This window comes from Phyllostomus discolor, chromosome 10 (genome assembly GCF_004126475.2).
Source record: "Phyllostomus discolor isolate MPI-MPIP mPhyDis1 chromosome 10, mPhyDis1.pri.v3, whole genome shotgun sequence".
Taxonomy (NCBI): domain Eukaryota; kingdom Metazoa; phylum Chordata; class Mammalia; order Chiroptera; family Phyllostomidae; genus Phyllostomus; species Phyllostomus discolor.
In genome coordinates, this window is record NC_040912.2 from 3,532,381 (window position 1) to 3,547,476 (window position 15,096).

The following is a 15,096-nucleotide window of genomic DNA, read 5'->3' on the forward strand; positions in this document are numbered from 1 at the left end:
GAAGGTTTGAATTGGAGGCATCAAGTCCATTAAACATCCTTCATTAAACACGTACTGTCACTGAACTCAGGATTCGAGAGTATGTCCTAAAGAGACACGAATGCCCTTTGTTCTGGGGGCTGGGTGTCAGGAGTGACTTGTGTTCTCTTGCAGGTATGGTGACATGCGGGTGACCATGGGCTGTGAGGTTTTCAGCATGTGGCAGAACCTGGGTAAGTGAGGGAGAGAGAAGCCACTTGCTTCGCGCAGCTTCTCACTGTGCCCTGCCGTGCCCAAGTGAGGTTGGCGATTTCCCGATGACAGCGCGGGAACCCAAGTGTCTGAATCAATTAAGCTGTCTAGACTAGAGGAACTAATGACACTTTGGCATTGGAGAGGGTAGCGGCTAATTCTTTAAATTGGTGTCTGGCGGAAGCAAGCCACCTTACCTTTATCTGTTTCATGATCAGTAAAAGATAAATTGTATAATCTCCCAGCTCTCCAGTAATACAAACAGTTTTAGCAATGCACCAACCTGTCGAAATTAGAAATTGTGACACCTCCAAATTTCTAGAACTCTGAACTGAGGTAGTGAATCATAACAAATGTAGGTTAAACGTCATGAAAATTGACTTGAGTGTCATGACTCTTAAAAAATTAAAACCACTGACCTATATCATGAAGACGGTAACCAAAGGATCTAAAAGTGTCTGCGGTTGCTAAGAAACTACTAGGTCAATTCTGTGAATCAGCCACAGCAGACAGAGCGAATTATTCCAGCAGACCGATGCCACAGGTCTGGTTACGTAGAAAATCACGGGACTTGGAAAAGAGACTGTTCTAGAATCTCATTGGCAGAGGGTTTTTGTTATTTACTTCCTTTGTTTGGCGTGTTACTTCCTTCGTGTGGTACATTACCTGTACATGTGTATAGTGTTCATCCACCGCCGCTGTGTGGTGTTCTTCCTCGTGATTTGTTCAAACCACGAGCCTCTTTGAGTTGACTGTGCAGTGACCTAAAGGTGCCTTTTCTCTCGGGCCCATCCGAGCGCAGCTTGGAGGCGACCGGGTATGTTTTCTGTGCTTGGGAATAGAAGCATCATTGTTAGACCTCATTCACATTAGAGCGGTGTTCCACCAGGGTGTGTGTAGCTCGCTGTCTCTCACACACACACGTGCACACACACGCACACACACACAGCAGTTCAAGGGAGCCTTGCCTTGCGCGTCATCGAGCTCCGTGCCCTCCACCTGCTGGTCCTATCAGGCAAAGACAGCGAGTGTCCGGAGAGCAGCGTCCAGCCGTCTGAGAAGCCCAGGGCGTGTCGCTAGAGGCCGCTCAGGAGGAGCAGCCGTCTGTCCCCTGTGCAGAGCACTCCTGCCCGTGGTCACATTCCGGTCATTCTTCGTGCCCTCATTTCCCAGGAGTACATCGAGGCCCTCGGAGTGTCCGCATGGCATCGGCATTAATTTAGCCGAGGTAGTCTCCAGAGAATGCCACGTGGAGATGCTCTGGGGGGACCGTGGATTGAGGCTCTTGTCCAGGCTCAGTGAGCAGGCCAGGACGGAGTCGTCTGGGTGACCAGAATGTTCTAGAAATCCTAGCATCGCTGCGTACGGTTATTTGTGTGTCAGCCTCTATCCCGGCTGGACAGGCCTGTGCACTCGGGCCCAGGAGCCCCGGCTCGCTCCGTAGAGCTGGCCCCAGGCGATGTCGCCATGCACATCATCAACTTCTCTTCTCCGTTCTGTCTTCAGAACAAAACTGTTTAGGCTCAATGGCTCCTCTGGTTTCCTGGGAGATCTAGAGAATGTGAGAGCCTGTGTGCGTGCTGGCCCCGTAATGCACCGCCATGTCAGAACTCAGAACAGGGACATTCGGGGACCTGCCACAAGTGTCCCCAGCAGCTTGTAGAAGACGCGGGTCTGGGTGGCACCCCAGACCCGCTGAACCAGAGCCCCCAGGGTGGGGCCCAGCCCCTGAGCTTCCACACGCCGCAGCCCGCTCCTGAGCATGGGGATGCAGATGCGAAAGTGCTGCGCTAGGGGGCGCTGGCCCGTCCCTGTGTGCCCAACCCAGGAGACGGGCCCTGTTGGAGCAGGCTGGTCACCCCCGTTGCACTCAACCACCCTCCCCCCGCTCGTCCCCTGCTCGCGCCCCCCGCAGGCCGAAGGTCAGGGCCCGGTGAGTGGCAATTTTCACTTCATTCTGTGGCTTCTTATTTCCCCAGGGTGGTATCCTAAGTTTTCTGAGACTTCCAAAGCATCAGTTGAATTTCAGAGGTCGTTGCTATTGTACGGCAGCTAGAATTGGAAAATGTTCAGAGAAGCCGAAGCTCCTTTGCCAGTATATATTTCTATATAAAGTGGTCAGAAAAATTAAGCATTCCAGGTAGGATTTGAACACCCCTCACACACCTTAAGTGAGCTTGTTACTTAGGCGTATCAAAATACATTAGTTATAATTTGGTTTACCTATCAATATATCGTAGTGAGTATTTTGAATACGAAAGGAACATATTTTAGATAATTATAGATTTTATTTTTTTAATGGAACAGGCTAATAAATTCAATTTACCGTAGTTCATAAAGCACTGGCTACATGCAAGAAGTGATTCTGGGGGGTACAAGAAAAAAAAATGGTCCGTTCCTATTAAGAAGTTAGCTATTAAACCTTATATTTTAAATTGTTCCTTCAATGTATGGCGGGGGAGCTTGATATAGACAAACTCACGTGTCTCAGTAAAGCAAGTAAACTTTCATGATTTCATAAGTCAAGGTCCTGTCATCGTCAGCAGGAACAGCAGTCACTAAGTCCAAGAAAGGAAACGCAGAGAGCGGATGCCCAGCGTCACTAGTGGCACCGTCTGCCACCGGACACCGCCCAGCCGGTCGGTCCGCAGACACCGGGGTTACTGGCCAACGGGCATGCGTCAGATTCCAGCCACGGGCGTCTGCCGCAGGAGCGTGGGGGTTCTCCCCCGTGCTAGGAGTACACTGGCTTTGTCTGGCGTCCTCTGAGGACTGGGAACCAGGGCCCTCGCAATTCAGCGGTCAGTCGGCTTTTAAACAGATCGCTTGGACTTGCCCGGGAACGGCCGCAGCTCCGCGTCCAGGGTTGGAGGCGGGTCCCGCTGTTCCCTCAATGGCCGCCCCCCCGCCCATGCCCCCTCCCCACCAGCGTGCTCGAGGCCCTGGGGCCTCCCTCCATGTCCCCGCCAGCACTTGTTATTTAATGTCGTTACGGCAGCCGCTCTCCTGGGCGGGAGGTGGCGTGTCCTGGTGGCTTTGATCAAATGCTTCAGTTTTCAAGAGGGAAGACCCAGTAGAGACAGGGGAGCGCCTTTGCCTCAGTGCCCCTCCTCGGTCTCTTCGTTCTCTAAGTCCAAGGACTGGGAGCGCTCTGCCAGGGGAAGGGAGCCGGTGCGCGTTTGCCGCCCCAAATGTCACGTGTCTTACAGACGCTCGCAGGGGTCGTCGGCAGGGAGACGGGTGCGTCCTCCCCGCCCTGCCCCGCATTCGGCTTCCAGCGCTCCGCAAGGTTCCGCTTTTTCCTCCCTATTTTTGGTTGAACTAACGTTCTCACTAAATATAAACGGGCTCCTTCTTCCACATTGGCAACCATGGCATCTTGTAGCTGCCGTGGAAGAATCAGTACTTTCCCCGGCGCCTGCTCCTCCGTGTGCACACGTGTAGACCCCCAGCCGCCCCAGTCGCGGGCGCCCTAAATTCTTCCAAACGGGACCACGTGGTGGGCGGTGAGAGACAGGGGGCGTCCTCAGCCTGTGGTCTCGGAGGAGCCTGTGGTTTCTTCGGTGACCTCGCCTTTGCTCCCGCCACGCACGCTTTGCTCAAGGTTTCGCTTTGCTGACGGGGTCGGGACCTGGGTTTCTGGGGCTGGGAGGGGCTGGGACGGGCTGGCGCGGGTGCCGCGTCCCCCTGCGTGTTCTCGGCAGGCCCGGAGGTGAGGCGTCCTGCGCAGCGACTCACAGGTAGGCAGGGCCGCCCTCCTGCCCGCCCGGGGAGAAGGCGGCTGCAAGATGCAGCCCGAGGACTTGGAGTTGCAACTGGAAGAAACCAACTGTAAATGCCATGTTTTTAGATGGATTTAAGAAACGACCATTGGCCTTTGTTAAGAGAGAGAAAGGCATTGTGATTCCATAGTTCTAAAACACCCCGCCTGTTGGGATGCTTACCGACGTGTGTACAAGTAAAAGCTGGGATGGCTGACTCGGCCTCAGATGCCCTGGGGGGGGGAAGGAGGTGCGGCGGTAGGTGAGCAGGATTGGCCGAAAACACTGATAACTATCAAAGCTAGATAGTGGGTAGGTGAGGATTTGTTGTATTGTTCTTGGCAATTTTGTATGCATGGAGATTGTGCATAGTAAAAAAAGTTCTGAAAAGAAAAGCAGGCCATGAACTGTCTAGAGATGATGGAAGAGATTTTTTAAAAAGAGATTCGAAAGTGCTCCTAAGAGACTGCTGGGGGCTAAAGGAAGGCTGTGGTGATGACGTTCGCTAGAGAGGCCGGAGGCTGCCAGGCTCCGGAAAGGTCGCAAGCAGAGGTCACAGTGGTGGCCCTAAGTCTCATCCCACCCATGCAGGTTTGGTGGGACCGCCCGCTGGCAGGAGTCCCACGTTAGTCTGAATTCTTTGCCTCTCCCATTGCCCCCCCTCCCCCCAGTGTCCTGGGAGGCCCTCCTGGTTATTAGTCCATGACGAGGTGGCCTCTGTCCTCCATTCCTGGTTCTGCCCTTGGCAGTGGTGGCAGTGCCGGAGCACTGGTGGGAGACCTTGAACCCCTGCAGCCGTCTCCTGGGGCTGGGCCAGGGAGCAGGAGTCAGGCTGGCCCGTTGCAGGACCTGCCGGCTCCTGTCTGTATAGGATCCACGCCCCCGCTCCCCTTTCCCTTCCCTCCACTTGCCCTCCAGGACACCTTGGACAGCCCCTGAGCACGTCTGGCTTTTACCGCTGCTGACAGTGAGTCCCTGAGCTCAGGTTCTCTGCTCTCCGCCCCGAAAAAAATAGCCAAGGGAAAGAACGGCAAATACAGGTGCTAGCCGCCTGCTCAGAATGTGCATGGGGTGGGGGGGGAGTGATGGGTGGGGGCAGAGGGACGTGCGCGGGTGTAGATTCTGCCGCAGTGTCTTTGTCTGTCTTGCAAGTGCTGCTGGTTTGGAGGAAAATAAAAGCGGGTCCTGTTGCTAAGGACACTTCGTTCGACGAGTAGGAAAGGGTTCTGGTGGTGAGGCCAGCTAAGCTGTCCTCGGTCAAAGGTCAGGGTGGGAAGCAGGAGGAGTCACCAGCCAGTGTCCTGCCTCCACCACGGACAGAGGGGGGTGCACCCCTCACAGATGGGGAGAGACGGTGAAGTTGCCTTTGACGAAGCCTCCGGGGGAGGGGAAGGGACTGCGTGACCTCGGCGACCATGGTCCAGGGGCTTCCGGACGGGCAGGGCTGCCGGCGGTGTCCTGCTGAGTGCTCATGGCGTTGGGGTCCAGGGTGGAACCCCCTTCTGGAGACGGTAGGGCCACCGTGCGGCACCACGGTCACCAAAGCAGTGGCTTCCCCGACACCCACGCGGGCCTGCCCACCTCCACTCGCCTCCGGCACTTCTCCCTCCTTTCACGCCCTTCCCTTCACGTTCCCTTTCCTCTGACACACCCCCACGTCCGTGGGAAATTACACTGTTCGCTCCTGGGTTTATATCTATGTCCGAGCTCCGTGGCCGCCCGGATGCCTTCTAGTTCAAACAAAACAAATCAATGAGAAGGCATGGAGTTCCAAAGTGGGCAGTAACTCCGGACAGTGTGGTTTTTGTGTGTATCTGACCTTGAGGTCAAATACCAGAGCTTGAAGGCGGGAAGCAGACAGAAGGGCAGATGGTCCTCTCCCGGGAGCGGGGTGACTTCAGCCCACTCCCCGCCCCGTCCTGGGCGGCTGTAAGTGGAGGCTGAGGGTTTGCTCTTGAGAAACGGTGCGTTTTCCACAGCACACAGATGTCTCCTGATAAAAATAGAAACCGTGAGACATTACACAGGTGATTAGGGTGACGGACCGAACTCAACTTGACTCATCTGCCAGATGGCACTGTCCGTGTCCACCCCGCCCTCCACGCCCCTTCCTCCCCCTTACCAGTTCCATAATCTGAGGCTTGCTAACACACCATTTTGGATTCGCTATTGTTACAGTGCAGCCTTTTCAGAAATGTGTTACAATACATTCTTTTCTTTGGGACCACCATGTAGATTTTTATTTGGGCTGTGTTTGTGATGTAAAAAATATATATACAGGTTGCAACCGCCTTTTTTGTACATAAAAGTCCCCTGCAGTCCCCCCACCGGGAGGCAATGACCGGGGCCGCGCCCCGGGAATGTCATCTGGGCTGTCGCACATTGTTCTAAACCACAGGCGGCAAACACAAGGCCCTCGGGCCGAATCCCGCCTCCTCCTTGTTGTATCCGGCCCGCTCTCACTGAACTGTTAAGGGGTAGTTACATTCATACAGTCCTGAAGTTACACTCGGCCCTTCGAAGGCAACCTCGAGGCTGACGTGGCCCCCGGGGAAGATGGGTGTGACACCCCTGTGTGGAAGGTGCGCCTTACCTCTCCAGTTCATGACACTGAAGACCTTTACCTGCTTGCCCTTCAGCCTCAATTATAAACTGGCAGCATAAAAATTCCAGTGGGTGAGTGTTTGGGCAAATACACAACCGACCCCTGGTGATTTATATAATTTTTAATTGTATCTTAGGGCTTTTTTATAACTATGAAAAAACGAATTCTCTAGTTTTAATGAAAATGGAGAAATACTAACCAGCACATTGAAACTTACTGCTTACATCTCTGCTTCGGGAGATGTGTCCTCACTTGAGGAGACGGTTGTAATGGAGACAACGGTACTTAAAGTAGTTTTAAACAAGTTTTGTAGTGTTAATTTTCTGAAGTCCTACTAAGATGCACGAGCCTGAAACCCAACCTTTTTATTCAATTCAGGAGAACACAAGCTGCACTTCATCCCCGCCCTGATTGGCCCCTTCCTGGAGGTGACCCTGATCCCGCAGCCCGACCTGCGCAACGTCGTGATCCCCATCTTCCACGACATGATGGACTGGGAGCAGAGGCGCAGCGGCAACTTCAAGCAGGTGGGGGCCGCCCCTCGGGAAGCCCTGAAAAGCCATTTCCCTCCGTTTCAGCTAAAAAGTGGTGTGATTTCCCATGTCTGTGTTTAAGGACGGGCAGAGACTTCCTTTGCTCCCCGTCGGACACGACACGGGGGGTCAGAAGGTTAACGAGCCTTAAAACCATCCGGCTCACAGCGGTCTGCACGTTGTGCTCGGGCGGCTCTGATGAGCCTTTGACGCGCGGCACCTGTGATGCCTCTGCGCTCCAAGCGTTGAGGATTAATTTAAAGGGGAAAGCGGTGGAAATCCTTGCAAAGGCGATCCCAAGCAGAGGAACCTATCATTTTCTGTCGGTGTAGGTTCTCATAGTTCTGGTCCGGTTTTGGAAAAGATGCATATTGCCCTTCCAAAGCCAGACTGTGTCAGAAGTCAGCCGCTTCCGCCCTGCCGCGTCGCTCAGGCTGCAGACACGAGGACCCCTTTCTGTGCTCCCAGGCACTGCGCTCACCTGCGTGCGCTCACCTGAAGTGCATCTATCCGCGTGCTCTCACCACATGCACTCAACCTGCACTGCATTCACCTGCACTGTAATCACCTGAACTACATTCACCTGAACTGCACCAACTCATACTGCTCTCACCTGCACTGCATTCACCTGAACTGCACTCACCTGAACTGCACCAACGCCTCCTATTGCACTCACCTGCATGCACTCACCTGCACTGCATTCACCTGCATTGCACTCGCCTGCATGCTTCGTCTCCTCCCAGTGAAGACACCTTGCTCGCATCTTAGAAAACCCACCCACCACCCACTTGACCCGCAAGCTGATGGCCTGCACAGAACCGTCCTGTGGCTGAAAGCCTGGCGTTTCCCCCGTGTCTGTGTCTACCTTTGCTTCCGAGAAAGCGAGTAGCTGACTGAGAGGCCACTGAATTACTATACTGGGGGGTGGGGGGCCCACTCCGACTCCCTTTGGTCTCCACCCCCTCACTGACATGTGATTCCAAGGAGCCAGTGGGCCGAGTTCTGGGACAAAGTCAGGCCCTTCCGCAGGCCCCGCTTGTCCAGGTGTCTGGCTGGAGAGGTCTGTCCTTTTCTGTCTCTCCCGCTGGCTCGGGTGCCATCAAGCCCGGAGGACTGCCCTTCTGGGAGGCAGGGCCACCTTGCCCACGGTGCTCGGGAGCCATGTCCCCCCCTCCCTCCCCCTGCTCACTGCTGATGCGGAGCGTCTCAGGGCCCGCCTGCGCGTGGACGGGCGCCTCCCACCTGCTGGTCGGGCTCTGTGCAGCCTCGACCTGTTTGAGCAAAAAAAAAAAAAAAAAAAACCCCAGAAAACAGGTCAAAGATTTAAGTTAACGTTCAAGGATCTGTTAGCTGACGGGTGTTCATGTGTATGTGTATGCATAGTGATTTTTAAGAAAAGAAACAGGGTTTAACTTGCCAGTTTTCATAGCTGCTAAAAGGGTTCAAGCGTTTGGGTTGCATGCGACCAGTAGGTGCTTTGGCCGCCGCTGGAGCCACCCTGTGGGGAGCTGCCGGAAGTCAGGCTGCTCCATCTGAGCTCGCCCCTGGGGGTGCCGAGGCCCAGGGTGGGGCGGGGCGGGGTGGGGAGACCGCCGTTAACCACAGTGGCTCGTGTCACTCCCACACGCGGCCATGCGTGGCGTGTCCTCCTGCCGAGGTCTCTCTGTCTCCATCTGCCGGGACGTGCCGCCCGTGGAGGGGGCGGGGAGTCATACTCGGGTGTGTTTCAGGTGGAGACCAGGCTCATCGACAAACTGGACAGCCTGATGTCCGAAGGCAAAGGTGACGAAACCTACCGTGAGCTCTTCAACAGTATGTGAGTAGCGTTTCCCCGCCTCGGGGTCCAGCCGGGGGTTGGGGTTGGCATTGGCGTTGCACAGCTGGGTGCCGCGGCGGCAGCTGGGGCTCACGGGTGCACTTTGACTTTGCCGAGGGGGAGGTCCAGGGGGCTGGCCTGACTCCAGCACTCGGGTTGGCTTGTACTGATGGTTACACTCGTCTCATGTTCGTCTCCGACGGGACCGGTCCTGTGGCCCAGGGCAGCCCTCGCCCTCCTCCTGCCCAGGAACTTGCGAACAGGGGCGGGAGGAGAATGACTTCCAGGTGGGCTGACAGTGGGAGGAGACCCAAAGCACGTGATTGTTGTGTTGGTGCGCGGTGCCTGCAAGGCCCAGTGGCCTGGCCACCTGACCCCAGCCCCCAGTCTCCAGCCCCCATCCACCCTCCAGCGCTTGCTGTCGTCCTGCTGCGCCGCTGGCCCGGGCGGCGTCCGTGGCTCCCTGAGAGTGTCCCGTTAGAGACTCAGAGGAGCAAGTCATTCTTAGTAAATTCTGCGTTGGGGACGGGTGTGGAGAGTGAAGGGGGGACAGGGACGGGACAGGGGGCCGAGACTGTCCTCATCAGCAGAGAGGGGCCTGTCCCGGGAGGGGCTGCTGCTCCAGGTGTCTGTCTGCCGTGGGACGTGGCCGCGTGGACACGGAAGTGTGTCTGCCGTGGAACGTGGCAGTGGGGACACGGAAGAGTGTCTGCTGTGGGACATGGCCTCGGGGACACAGAAGAGTGTCTGCCGTGGGATGTGGCCGTGTGGACACGGAAGCGTGTTCAGGATTCTCAGGCCAGCACTTGCTTTCTCTCCAGCGTTCTGTGCACCTTCGTCGCTTTGGAGCCTGCACACTTACCCAGTGCTCCCTGCGCCCGGGCGCACCCGACAGTGAGCAGGAGCGCTGGAGCGCTGACAGGCACATGCGAGCGCTGACTTCACGCTCACAGCTCAGAGCCCTGGGTGGAAGAACACACCTCGGTCGGAAATGTATTGCTAGCGACTGGGAGACTTCCACTTGCTGATTCAGGATCGTTCCTGCAGCTTTTAGGAAGATTCTGTGGAAAAGACAAGCCAAGGACGGGTGTGCAGATTTCCTGGGGCGGTGGGGGCGGGGAGGGGTGGCGAAAATGCACTCACTCTGCGCATGGAACCTCAAACAGCGCCGTGTCTCCTGGCGCTGCACTGCCCTGGAGCCGGGGTCAGTGTCCGGCAAGCCCGCCTTCGTTCCTGTGGGCGAAGCGGGAGCCCCTCACAGCAGCTGGCGTGGAGCGAGGACACTGATTAAAACCCCATCGGCTGTAATAAATTGCTCTTGAAAGCAGCCCTCGTGCCAGCTACGAGGCCTTTGTTCGAACAAAGCACTAAATGAGAAGGCACTCAAGTGAAATGAGTCTCTTGAGATTCGGGATTAATTTTGGTAATAAATGCGCAAGATTAAGAACCCCTCGCACGCTTCTGTGGCGCCTCGTAGCTGCTTCAGTAGCGGCCTGAGAGTGAGCAGCTTGGACCGCCGGTGTGCAAACAGGACTTTCAAACAGCAGCGAGGCCTCGGCATTGGAATCAAAGCAACGTTTAACATATTAAGCATCTATAATTAGGACTATTTAAAGGGCCTGGTTTATTCAATGGGGATTTTTATTCTTGTGTTGCGCTTTTTTTTTCTTTTGGCATGATACTAGAAATGTCTTACAATAGATACTTTTCTTTCCTGCTCGGACGATCAGCGCAGTGGGGATACATGAAACCCGAGGTGATCATTACATCCTCATTGCTACCTGGGCCCAGAAAAGCAAGTGAAAACCCACGTGAATTTCGGGTGACGGGAACACGCTGTTTGGCCGTGGGAATCGGGGTGAAGTGGCACCGTCACAGCGACCCACCGCTACACGGTCACAGGACAGAGCCCCGTGGGCTCTCCGGAGCGCGTGCCTGGGATTCCTGGAAGTTCGTTCAGGAGCCGAAAGCAGGTCCCTGCTTCTGAAACGTAGCAGCTGCCCTAGAGCGAGCCCTTCCATTCCGACGGCGCCTTCCCAGCCACTCGAGCGTCTTGCTCCAACCCTGACATCGTCGGGATCTACCCACACCGCGTACTTCTGAAGCAAGGGTCGGGGTTTACCACTCTCCATAACGCGGATGTTGCGGATCGCAGACGCCAGTGTGAGCGCTCAGAACAGAGGGTCAGACGTGGACCGGGCTCCCCCTGGCGGTCCTGATGCGCTCCCTGGGCTTGACTGAGCCCCGGCCCGTGCCAGGACGGTCCTCAGGCTGGGGACGCAGGCGGGACTGGGCTGGGGGAGCACGTGGCGGGGGACCCCCAGCCTTGGGGTTCCTGGGGGAGCTTCCAGGAGAGGTAACCCCCACCTCGGATTTCCCCGCTGTGCTGCTCCGAGCAATCCAGTAAGACTCCAGATCCCTTGAGAGAGTTACTCGGCCATCACAGCAGGGTATAGTTGGAGACAGAGGATTCGCTCCGTGATCTGTCCTCCAGGCACCTGACGCTTTTGTGGGGACTGAGACAGTGTGCAGACACAGGTGCTTTATGCACGCGTGACAGTCCCAGCACAATCCAGCTTGACACACAGACACAGGTAGCCTGAGGGTCACATCCACGCCCCCCCCCCCCCAAGCTTCCTTCCTGGAGTGAAACCTGCTGGGTGCTGCGTCACTCTGCAGCCCGGCGCCGTGCGTGCCCGCTGACGGTGTATTCGCGTGAAGAAGCTAGCGCCTCGCGCTGTCGTTGGACGAGTCCCCTGTGCACTCGCCGGGGCACGTGGGCTGGGTTATGGGCCCGATGAAAATACCCCGCCTCCCCCAGGTTAGCTAGAGAGCCCTCCCTCCCCCGCTGGTAGCCTGGGGTTTGTATCAGGTGCGACTGGAGGGCGAGCTTCGACACGAAGATCCAGCTGGCTGCGGAAGCCCTCGCGCTGGGCCCCACCTGTGGGCACTGGGCCCGTCGGGGGAGCAGGCCGTGCAGAGCTCTGCCTCTCCTTGCGAGATGCTCCGGCTCCTTCCTGCCTCGGGAGGCGGTGCACAGGAGCCCCGCTCACACCCATGCAAAGCCTCCGGGTATTTTTAGAGCGATCACTTAACTCGGGTTCTTTGTTTTTCAGCGTCTGAAGCACAGGAGGTGTGGGCTGCCACTTGGGGCCGTTTCCGTGGCACCCCGCGCTGCTTTGGCAGGCACGGTTGCGTTTCAGCTCTTGGTTCGGCGCCACGTTGGCATTTAAGCTCGAAATAGATGCTGTTCTGGGGGGGGGGGGTTTGTTTGTATGTTTGTTTTTAACGAAAACACATTTAAGTCGAATGAGGGGGCCTTCCCCTGGGCGGATCCGTCAGGGAAAGCTGCGTCCTTTCACGTGCTACCCACCCCGCCCCCTCCCCACCGCCATCTAGGACCCGGCGCAGAACAAACCAGAGAGACGACGTAGCTTTTCCCCTGCACGCCCTCTCTTCCCGTTGAGCACAGCGTGGAGCAGCAGGCTGGGGCTGCGCTCTGTGTGAGAACCGTTTTCCCGGCGACTTCTGCGCCCAGGATGAAGGAGACGCAAGAAACATGTGGGCAGAAGCACGAGCCTTCGGTTCAGAGGGACGGGGGACTGTCTTCGCAGGGCCGTGCCGGCGTTCTGGCCCCACTCCCCGGGGCACACGGGGCACATGGGGCTCTCAGGCTCTGCCCACCGTACGGTTAGCTTGCCGAGAAGCAGGGAGGAGAGGGGAGCAGACGCTAGTTGTTCTTGCGACTGGAGTTACTTTGTGTTCACAGAGCGCCTCCGTGCCCAGGTGCCTGAGGTCAGGGGGAAGGCAGGAGGCACGTGGGGGCGTGGGTGTGGCTGGGGGCCGGGCAGCAGCCCGCGGGGAGCGCCGCACAGAAAGCCTCCGTGGCTGGTGACGCAGTGAATGGAGCTGGGGAGCGAGCGCGCGGAGAGTACACTCTGTAGCGAGTGGGCAACTGCTCAGTGAGCCAGGAGACGCCAGGCGTCACGCCGCCTGCACCGGGACCTTGCTGTGGCGCTGCCGTGCCGTGCGGTGGGGTTGCTCGGATGAGGATGCATTCCACCGAGAGGTAGGAGGACATTCTCCCTGAGCCCGGCCGGGCCGTGCGCAGGAGCAAACTCACAGGTGCCGCCGGGCTCGCTGGGCTGGCGAGAGGCTCCCCGATGGGGTGAGGCGCGAGCTGCTCCCGCCGCAGAGGAGCCAGGAGAGAGGGGTCTGTGGGCTGTGCGGTGTGCTCGTCTGTTTTTGAAAATGTGCTTGTGTGCATGTGCTCGTACTTGATGACTTGGATAATCTGAAAATCCGTTTGCTTTGTCAATGCTTCCCGGATTAGAATTCCACTCTTTGGTCCCTACCCTAGGTAAGATGCCGTTTGCAAATTGTGCTCCTTGTACGACGTGGCGGTGGTTGCTAAGACATGTAAGGTGCTGAGGAAAGTAAAATGGTTGTCATGGCGACTGATAAAAATAAACGTTAAAAATGCCCCGGGTTCTCTCTCTCCCCCAGCCTGCTGAAGAAAATCGAGCGGGAAACATGGCGGGAAAGTGGGGTTTCGTTAATCGCCACCGTGACCCGGCTGATGGAGAGGTTGCTGGATTACAGGTGAGCCACGTGCCGCGGGTTCCGGGTGTGCTGCGCCCTGGGGAGGCAGCCCGGGCGTGGTGGCCCTCACCCACACGTGCGTCTCTGCCCACGGGGGCCAGGGGGCCGGGTGCACGGAGATCATGGGCTTGGAACTCGCCGGCGCAGTGTTTGCGTGGGGTTCCCCCTTTCTTTCTGTCTCGTGTGGGTCAGCAGTTCTTTCAAAGTCTCGGCGAGTGGAGGGGGTTCTCAGGTCCCATTATCAAAGGGATTTTTGTTTTTTGTCTGGACTCACCCGTGCGAGCCAGTAAGTAGATCCATCGGTTTTAGGGTGAAGACAGTGGAACGGAGAATTGCACCACCGTGCTGCTTTTTATAGCCATCATGTCTTAGATGTTTAAATGACCTAAACTGTTCAGGCAGTTTGGCCCACTTCGATGTGCGGTGTTTTTGTCTCACTCTGAGAACGAGGCCCCCGTCCCCATCGTTGATAGCCCGGCTTACCCGCCCCTTCTCGCCCACACGGGAGGTGCACTGTGTGACTACACCCCTTCACTTCTCCCCCCGGAGCCCCGGCCTGGAGGAGGGGGCACCTCCCCCTGGAGGGGAACGACTGTGCAGCGGTGGGTGCTCGGGGGTCAGCCCCCGCCCCACCTGAGATCCTGCAGCCCTGGGAAGTTCCCCCAGCTGCTCAGCCTTCATCCGAGCGGCCACCTGCCTCGCATTTCCCTAAAAGCACCCTCCGTGCTCGGCCCTAGGCGGGGAGTTCCGAGTTCTGACTGTTGCTCTCTGTTTCCAGGGACTGCATGAAAATGGGGGAGGTGGACGGCAAGAAGATTGGCTGCACAGTTAGCCTTCTGGTTAGTACCCCACTGCCCGCCCCTCCCGTCCGTAGCCTAACGCTGTTTGTGGTTTTTTGTTTGTTTGTTTTGTTTTTTTACAGAAATAGTGCATTTTGTGTGGTTTCTGTGCACAGTGAGTTTTCACCTGGTCGTTTCTTAGACGAGTTTACAAGTACGCCTAGAAGAAGCCCAGCAAGCTTCAGGTTGAATTAAATCCCAGAAAGTGATCTGCCCCGCGCACTGCCGAATCCCCCAGGGTCCCAGCAGCCCCCACGGACCCCCGGTGCCCTCATGCTCCTGTGGCCGGGCCCTGCACTCCGTAGCCTCTGCCGCTCTCTGGCAAGGAGCACAGCACCCCCAGGGAGAATGCTGTGCTTTTCTTTGCATCCTTCTTTAGTACATGTCAGTGATCTCTTCTTTCGGGACTAAGTGGCAACTTTCTGGTAAACGCACTGATTTTTAGTCTCCAGCTTCCTTGTACCTTAACCCTGCTAGATCACTACTAGTTAAGGTTTGGACTAGACGTAGGACGATCCTATATATTTTACGACCCAAAGGAGGTATTTTTGAGGGTCAAAGGAAATACTATGTGAGGCTAGCAGGCTCCCCCAGACCCGCCCGGGAAAGCTGCATCCTTGTTTACATGTCTCACAACCAGGGGTTAAACTGGGTGAGGCGCTCGCCGTGGGGCACAGCGATGGCCGCACACTCGCACACCCCTTTTCAG

At 56.7% G+C, this 15,096-nt stretch overlaps 1 protein-coding gene across 3 annotated transcripts in view; it reads left to right on the plus strand.

The window, feature by feature from the left end:
- DOCK4 (dedicator of cytokinesis 4) overlaps positions 1–15,096 on the plus strand; it is a 278,124-nt gene that overhangs the window by 224,743 nt on the left and 38,285 nt on the right. For 2 of the 3 annotated variants that reach the window (XM_036010391.1, XM_036010392.1), the window contains exons 30-34: positions 154–212; positions 6,976–7,124; positions 8,861–8,946; positions 13,453–13,548; positions 14,327–14,387. In XM_036010391.1, the coding sequence (XP_035866284.1) occupies positions 154–212; positions 6,976–7,124; positions 8,861–8,946; positions 13,453–13,548; positions 14,327–14,387 (451 nt within the window). Of the gene's footprint in view, positions 1–153; positions 213–6,975; positions 7,125–8,860; positions 8,947–13,279; positions 13,307–13,452; positions 13,549–14,326; positions 14,388–15,096 lie in introns of all 3 variants that reach the window. The other variant, XM_028526081.2, reaches the window with a different exon arrangement.